The sequence below is a fragment of the Sinocyclocheilus anshuiensis genome, unplaced genomic scaffold, assembly GCF_001515605.1.
Source record: "Sinocyclocheilus anshuiensis isolate Anshui unplaced genomic scaffold, SAMN03320099.WGS_v1.1 scaffold85, whole genome shotgun sequence".
In the NCBI taxonomy this organism is placed as follows: Eukaryota; Metazoa; Chordata; class Actinopteri; order Cypriniformes; family Cyprinidae; genus Sinocyclocheilus; species Sinocyclocheilus anshuiensis.
The window spans coordinates 1,551,809-1,560,360 of record NW_015536800.1 but is presented as its reverse complement, the minus strand read 5'-3'; the positions used below and the strand labels follow the sequence as shown (position 1 = coordinate 1,560,360).

At 35.3% G+C, this 8,552-nt stretch overlaps 1 protein-coding gene across 1 annotated transcript in view; it reads left to right on the top strand.

The window, feature by feature from the left end:
* LOC107656254 (transmembrane protein 192-like) overlaps positions 1-8,552 on the top strand; it is a 12,997-nt gene that overhangs the window by 1,393 nt on the left and 3,052 nt on the right. The window contains exons 3-5 of the mRNA XM_016444013.1: positions 327-588; positions 1,366-1,503; positions 8,144-8,246. Coding sequence (XP_016299499.1) covers positions 327-588; positions 1,366-1,503; positions 8,144-8,246 — 503 coding nt within the window. The remainder of the gene's footprint in view (positions 1-326; positions 589-1,365; positions 1,504-8,143; positions 8,247-8,552) is intronic.

The following is an 8,552-nucleotide window of genomic DNA, read 5'->3' as shown; positions in this document are numbered from 1 at the left end:
ACAATGCACTGGATAGCTGGCCAATCAGAGCATACCTCGCTTTTCAGACCGATGAGCTTTGTAAAAATCAACGCGTTTCAGACAGGCGGGGCATAGAGGAGAAACAATAATGTACAGTATGTGGAAAATAATGTAATTTTTTAACCTTAAACCGCATAAACACATTTCATTACATAAAATAATGTTCTTTTTAGCAACGTCATATGACCCCTTTAAGAATCTTTAACCTTAAATTAAGTCTTTGTACATGAATCTAGCACACACACTACACAAGTACCGCATTCACGGTGTGCTTTTTGTGTAATTTCTCTGTTTCTGGTTTGCAGGTGGTTTATGTGGTTTTATGCATTGTAATCACAGTATTTTACTGGATATCTGATGAGCACACTCCTGAGTGCACTGCAGCATTGCAGGGCATTGACTCCAAGACTGTGATCTTACTGGGAAAAGTTGCACTCTGGGTGATGGTCTTCATATATGATAGATTTGTCCAGCATCACCATAGCACAGTGAGACGGAGAGGTTATCTGGACTTCTACAGACTGACCCGTGGAATAAAAAACCTTCCACTGCTCATTCACTCTGCAGGTGAAAAGATGTTTCACACTATGTTAATATTCGACTCCTGGTTTTCTTTGCCACTTCATAAAGTGAATCTCCATGAAAAACGTGCTAATGCTAATTGAAGTCCTCTCTCAGTCACGTGTCCATATGCCTGTTTTGTTTCACAAATGACCACTAGATGGCAGCTCAGAAGCTATTATTGTAACTTTAAATATACATTGAATTTGAAATGTAATAACTGATGCACAATTGCTTTCATTTATAATCTTAAATGACTGAATCCTGGTTTATAGTTTTTTTCTCATTTTATAATTTACCATTCCAATTTTTTTTTTTTACTAAGAAACTAATAAGAATTGATTTTCCCCCCTAAGAAATGAGCAAAGTTGCATTAAATAGATCAAAAGTGACAAAGATTTTTAAATTGTTTTACAAAAAAATCTTTAAAAAAAATGCTGCTGTTATGCACTTACTATTAATCAAAGAATCCTAAAAAAGGTATCACACTTTCCACAAAAATATTAAAGAGCACAACTGTTTTCAGCATTGATAATTATAATATTAAATGTTTCTAGAGCACCAAATCAGCAGGTTAGAATGACTTCTGAAAGATCATGTGAGACTGAAGACTGGAATAATGGCTGCAGAAAAATATTCATATATTGATCATTTAGTAAAGAAGCCTAATCAAATTAAATCATAATCAAGTAAATATTTACACTTCTAACTAGTGATTAACAGTAATTGATATCCGTTGCTAATATAATGCAGTATTGATCTGTTTTTTTCTCCCTTACACAGGTAATGCACTGATCCTGATTGTAATTGCTCCATCTTCTCTGCTGGATGCAAATGTGAAGAATCTTTCTGTATATCTTCTGTTGGCCATCATCTGTCTGGAGCTACTGCTGTCAGTTATATGCTTGCTTAGATATGCAGGTACTCTCACACAAGATTTGTTCATAGTTCATTCTGAATCACATTTCTGTGTAGTGAATAACACAAAATCATACACAAAACCTTCTGTTTTTTCTCTATGCATTCATATGCACACACATGGGGTCCAGAATTCTTTTTTGCCACACCTGCCAATAGCATTAAGTATATCCCACTGGCCTTGAAACTAGTTTTTGCACTATTTTATTTTAGACATTGATTTTTTTTGTCCTTCTGACAGTGTAATTATGTGGTTTTTTTCTGTATTTGAAGAAAACATTGGTCATTTCGTAGCTCACATCATCATATGTTTTGGTAAACATACTTGTGAGCAAGTTCAGTCTATCCAAATGTGAATAATTTTACCTTGACTAATCCAACCATAATTAGTGAAATAATACATAACTCTAATACTTCCTCATTCCGGTTAGATCCTGCACCCACATTCCTTTTGAAACACTTTACTTATGTAATTTCTGCTCCTATCTCATACTTTGTAAATGTGTCCTTTATCTATGCCACTGTTCCAATTTTACTCAAAACTGCTGCAGTTATTCCTGTTCTTAAAAAAAAACTTAGATACAGCAGATTTCACTAATTATCTCCAATTTACTATTTGCTTCCAAAATTTTGGAAAAGGTTGTTGCCACTCAGCTATAGTCTTTTCTAGTTCTTAATGATCAGTTTGACATATTTCAATCTGGTTTCTGCTCCCATCACAGTACTGAAACTGCTTTAGTAAAGGTTGTCAATGATCTCTAACTTTCTGGTGACTCAGGTGATCTTTCAATTCTCCTATTACTTGACCATTTGATACTGTCTGTCACAAGTTATTGCTCTATTGCCTTAGTTTCAGAGATAGGTGTCTCAGGTGCTGCATTATCCTGGTTGTCTTCCTATCTTACAGATAGACAATACTACATTGCTTTGCACAATTATAAATCTCCCACTGCTTTACTCAGACTGGGTGTTCCCCAGGGCTCTGTTATTGGGCCATTACTATTTTTTATTTACATTATGCCTCTTGGACATATAATTCATTGTTAGAGTTTTCATAATCACTGTTATGTTTCAATATATGCTGCTTGCCATTCAGATTCTATCCACCAGACCACAACATTATCTATGTGTTATCTTGTATCTTAATACAAGCTGATTGTGCATAGATAAGATCCCTGAAGTTGAGCAGACTGCGCTTGTCGGAAGAAGGGACTTTGTAGAAAACGAAGCGTTTGAGAGAGGCGGGGCATATATGACCTACAATAATGTACAGTATTTGAAAAATTATGTGTTTTTTGAACATTAAAGCATGTCAACATATTCTGTTACACCAAATACACAAAATAATGATCTTTAAAAAAGCATCATATGACCCCTTTAAAGACATGGCTAAATTCCAATTTTCTAAGTTTGAATTTGAGCAAAACCGAAAATTTGATTACTGGCCTCCTAAATCTAACAAAAAATGTAACTAATGTTCCCAGCTTTAACCTAGATGCTACAACAATTTTTCCATATGCCACTGTCAGAAGTTTGGGCATTACTCTTGATCTTTTGCTGACCCTGGTTGTTTACATTAGTAAACTTTCTAAAGTTGCATTTCTCCAGCTTCACCGTATAGCCCAACTTCGTTATTATGTCAGCCCAAAAGATGCTGAATCATTAGTGCACACTTTTTTTACATCGCACCTCATCTACGGTAATGCTCTTTTTGCTGGATTGCCAGTGCACTATATTTCTCACTTATAATACATTCAAAATTATGCTGCAAGAATATTAACCCACTCTAAACAATCTGCTCATATCACCCCCATGTTATTTAACCTACACTGGCTGCCTGTATCATCGCACATTATTTACAATATTCTTTAAAATCCTTTAAACCACTCAATGGTCTTGCTCCTTGCTGTCTCTCTGACTTACTTTCTCCTTAAATACTGTCTCGATCACTTCGATCCTCAGGGTGTGACCTTCTTACTGTACATAGATTTGTCTATCTTCAGTGGGTGGCAGGCAGGTCATTTTCTGTCATAGCTCCTAAGCTATGGAACTATTTACCACTGGCACTGAGGACAATAACCTCACTTTCTGAATTTAAATCACAACTTGAAGCCTATCATGATATGCAACTGCAATCACTTCTGTTTCTGGACTTGGAAAATATCTCCTGCTACCACTCACAAAAATGCACTCGTTTTGATGGCTAATTGCAAGAAATAGTTGCCACAAGTACAGTACATGCACACCTCCCCCAGCATGCATTACAATACCCAAGCTTCTGTCCTTACCCCCTTTAGAAACATACCAGGCAGCCGTTGTCCCTCTCATCCTCTTTTACTCGCATTATGTGCTCCATATGATAAAATAATAGTTCTTTGCTCTCCCGTGGTAAGAGGTGGAGAAAAGGGGAAATATTTTAGAGAATGTCTAAGAGAAAGACCATATGTGGGGGTAAGAATCTTGTTATGGACACACGGCTCATCTTTGCCAAAGGCAACCTGAATCCACCCCACCCTAATACACCATGGCATTGTCTTTAATGTTGACACACACACACTTACACATTCTTGTATCAGTGCCTGGATTCCAGAGATGATTAGTGAAGTGAAGCTTGACCACATGTTATCTATAAAGACACACCCTCACTCGCTCACTTCATTCTCAGTGAGGTCTATCAGCAGATATCACCTCATGTCTCGTATATCACTCAGTGAATTATGCATGAGGCAAGGTAGATGTTTTTGATGTGTATTTTTATGTGTATACACAATCGTTCAAAAGTTTGGGGTCAGTAAGATTTTTTTTTTTTTAATTATTAATACTAACCATACTTTTATCTTGCAAGGATGCATTAAATTGATCAAATTGTAAGAGTAAGTACATTTATAATGTTATAAAAGATTATTTCAAATAAATGCTGCTCTTTTCAACTTTTTATTCATCAAATAATTACAAAAAAAAAGTGTAACAGTTTCCACAAAAGTTTTAAACAGCACAACTGTTTTCAGTATTGATAATAATAATAATCAGAAGAAGAAATGTTTCTTCAGCACCAAATCAGCATATTGTAATGATTTCTGAAGGATCGTGTGACACTAAAGACTGGAGTAATGGCTGCTGAGAATTCAGCTTTGCCTTGGAGAGCATAAGAGACTTCTTTCAAAAACACTTTCAAAAACATTTAAAAATCTTACCAGCCCTAGATTTTGAATGGTAGTGTATGTGAGTAAATGGTCCACAATCTGGAAATAACAATTTCAGGATTTGGAAAAAAAAATAATGATAAGGATAATAATAATACAAACATTGTGATGTGATAATTAATAAGGAATATTTAAAACTCTGCACCTTTTCTGTTTTTGCTTATCTTATGAATAACATGATCAACAGAAGAGTTCATTATTCTTGAGAACTGCTGCAAATACAATTGACCAAATTCTGATTTTTTTCTGAAACTTTTCACTCAAATAATGCTGTTAATATAATTTTAATAAGCTATGTTAAATATAAAAAAAGAAAAGTGGCTGTAGACGTTATATGTGGATGTAGCTACATCTACAAATTTAAGAAACTTTCCTGTTCTTTCCCACGTGAGATTATTCCCAAAATAATAACCCCAGGTCTCAATCCAGTACCCTTTATTTGCCGCACATTTATTGTGCTAACGAGTGATCTCTATCCATTTAACCACCGTTTATCTCCTCCTATCCATATATCCATCTCTCTGTCCCCTTCCTAGAGGAAGGTGCAGTTAGGTCAGAGTCATGCTCCAGGGTCTTTGAAGTGTCCTCTGTGATGTTGTATCTCTGCCTTTCTCTCTTCATTTGAACATGAATGTAGCGTTCTGTATGGGCCGAATGCTGCCTCTGCACTTCAAAGGAAGTTTAGGGCCCTTCAAAGGGGGCGAGGGAGGTGATTGGGACCTGCATTGTTTTACCGCGATGCACGGACAACATGCGCTCGGTCCCCGTCATGTCCAAATGTGCTCAACGATGGCATTAGTGTGGAATGCAGATATATGATACTTGGGGGAACTTAAAGTGCACATAATTTTTCAGAGTTCTAGAATCAAATGCCTTTCAGTTGCTTGAGTTCTAAGAGCTTGGATATGTCGCACAAAAGTGCAAAAAAATTCTATGCATTGAACTTCTGTGCAACATTGTGTTAGAATGCAAATGTCATGAATTATTGACCATTATTGTAATGGTGTTTATTTTTACGGTAGTCTTTTGTGGAGAGAAGCACTACTGTTTAGCGAAGATATAAGGAATGTGACGCGTATATCAGAAAGACTGTCACTCTTTCTCTTTAAAAACATTCTTTAAAGGCTTTTCTTGATGTGTGGTGACAGAACTGGCAAATTACCCTTAATAACCTTCCAGCATTACATATCTAAACTCACATACACACTGTATTTGTCTCAAATAACTGCTTGAGCTTCATTTACTATTATAGATTGCGCTTATATGGCACTTCAGTGCGAGAGAAAAGGTGTGCATTATCTCTAAAGAGGGATTCCCTGATCTCCTTCCTGCCCAACTCAATGGCCTGTTGCCCCCCATTTCCTGCAGGTGATTGAAGAAAGAGCAGTTTTATCTGATTGGTTTGTTTGTGATGGGTTGGCCAGGTGTGGGTCTGGAACAACGCTGAGGTGTTTGTGTATGTGTGTTACTGTTTTTGGTGATTATGGTCTAATTATAATGTATTTAGACACCCTGAGATATTTTCCACTTTGATTTGTAGATTATCTTTTGACAGATATGTTTAAAAATATGTGCTCCTAAGGCACACATTATACTTATCTTACTCATTTTTAAGGTGAAGTATGTAATAATTTCAATATTAGAATGCAGAAACGTAGTATCATCTCATAACATCTCAAATGTTGCTCATTTTGTCATCAGTCAGAACTGACATAGTGTTGCTCAAGACATAAGGCATCTATCAATTGCTGTCAATTGGTACCAAATTTGAAGGTCTTTTGAGCAGTTTGTGTATGCACCGTAAACCTCAAGTAATATTACATTTAATAAAAAAGCTGAACTGGCTACACATGTGGATACAACTTCTATTTCATTTGCTGTTCATTTGCAAGTACGAATTTGTTCTTTTGAATACATGGGATGAAAATTATGCTTTATTCGCAAATTCTTTAGATTCTGATTTTTCTCAGATAGAACAATTGCTAATGACTCAACACAGTGGCACAATTTTGGAATGATACTACCCGTTTTGATTGACCAGTGGCAGTAGGTATGTGCCTAGAAATAATTTTTATGTGCTTGAATAGAAAATTGTTGCCTGGGGACATTGACAAGATGGCCACTGAGCAACTCGACCTGCCTCAAAGAGACTTTGGCAAAGCTTTGTTTAATGTTAAAAGTACATCACTAGAAATACTTTAGTTACACTACTGTTCAAAAGTTTAGGGTTGGTACAACTTTTTTTTCTTTTTCTTTTTTTTCTTTTCTTTCTTACTTTTTTTTTTTTTTTTTTTTAAAGATCTTTCTTATGCTTGAGGCAGCATTTTATTTGATCGAAGCTACATTTAAAAACTGTAATATTGTGAAATATTATTACAATTTATTTTTGGGTATTTTTTTGATAATATACAGTTTATTCCTGTAATGGCAAAGCTAAGTTTTCAGTAGCTATTACTCCAGTCTTCAGTGTGATAATTCTAATCATGAGCCTTCAGAAATCATTCTAATATGCTGATTTGGTGCCCAAGATGTCTTAATGTTGAAAACAGTTGTGCTGCTTAACATTTTTATTTTATTTTTATTTCATTTTATTCATTTATTTTAATATTTTTGACAAATGGAAAATTTAAAAGAACAGCATTTATTTAAAAGAGAATTTATTTGTAAACTTTTAAAATCTTTGCTGTCAATTTCGTCAATATTTTGTCAATATTTTAATGCTTTTGAAGGGTAATGTGGTTTCCAGTTATCCAAACAATTTTCACTATTTATTTATCCCAATCTGCTATATTTTGACATAATGCACATATTGTACACTCTAGAGTCTTTAATTCAGATTCTGATTGAATTGGCTTGAACTAGTTGTTCTGTTGCAGTGTAGGGAGTGAAAGTTTGCTGATTGAAAGGCACATTAAAGGTGTGAGAGAGGAGGGAAGTGACGTGTGAAATCACACAGTTGCCCTGTGTTCACACGCTCACAAAACACACACTAGCCACGCGTCTACTACCACACCTTATGGTGAAGGATATCTGCGCTGAGCGTGACTCCTGCTTATACATGCTGAACGTGTGTCTTCACACACCTATCCCACGTTAAAGCATGTCTTGCGTCGTCAGACACACACCACAGCCATCAACATTTCTGTCTGGCACAGTTCTGCATGTCATTTTTCAATGGTAAAAACTTTCCCTGTTTATTATGTTAAAAGAGGAGCTGGAATAAGAACGAGAGTGTAAATGAAATAATGCATGAGAAAAAAAAAAAGTTTAGTTCCAGGTTGAAATGGAGAAAAAAGTCCTAGATTTTCTTGTCAGACATTTTGCTGTATATTGAAATGATTGTGTAGAAGGAAGAGTGAGAGGGGGCTAGAGATAATAAATGAGAAAACTACATTCTTGTTATTTCGTGTATTTATCTCCTTGTATTCTGTGTGTTTTAGTACACGTGGTGAAGTTTAATAGCAAGAAGCCACATCCTGATGTGACTGAAGAAGAACGCTCTCATGACTGCTCCAGCGAAGGACATACAGAGACAGGCGTCAGGTACATTTGTAATAGACCCATATATATATATATATATATATATATATATATATGTTTGGGTCATTTATTATATACAGTATATACTTGGTTAATGATTAAAGATGCATTGTTCTAAAGAATATTTTCTGATAAATTTGACTTTTTAATTACACAATTATAAATTATAAATGCAACACTTTTGTTTTTGCCCCCATTTTTCATGAGCTGAACTCAAAGATCTAAGACTTTTTCTATGTACACAAAAGGCCTATTTCTCTCAAATATTGTTCACAAATCTGTCTAAATCTGTGTTAGTGAGCACTTCTC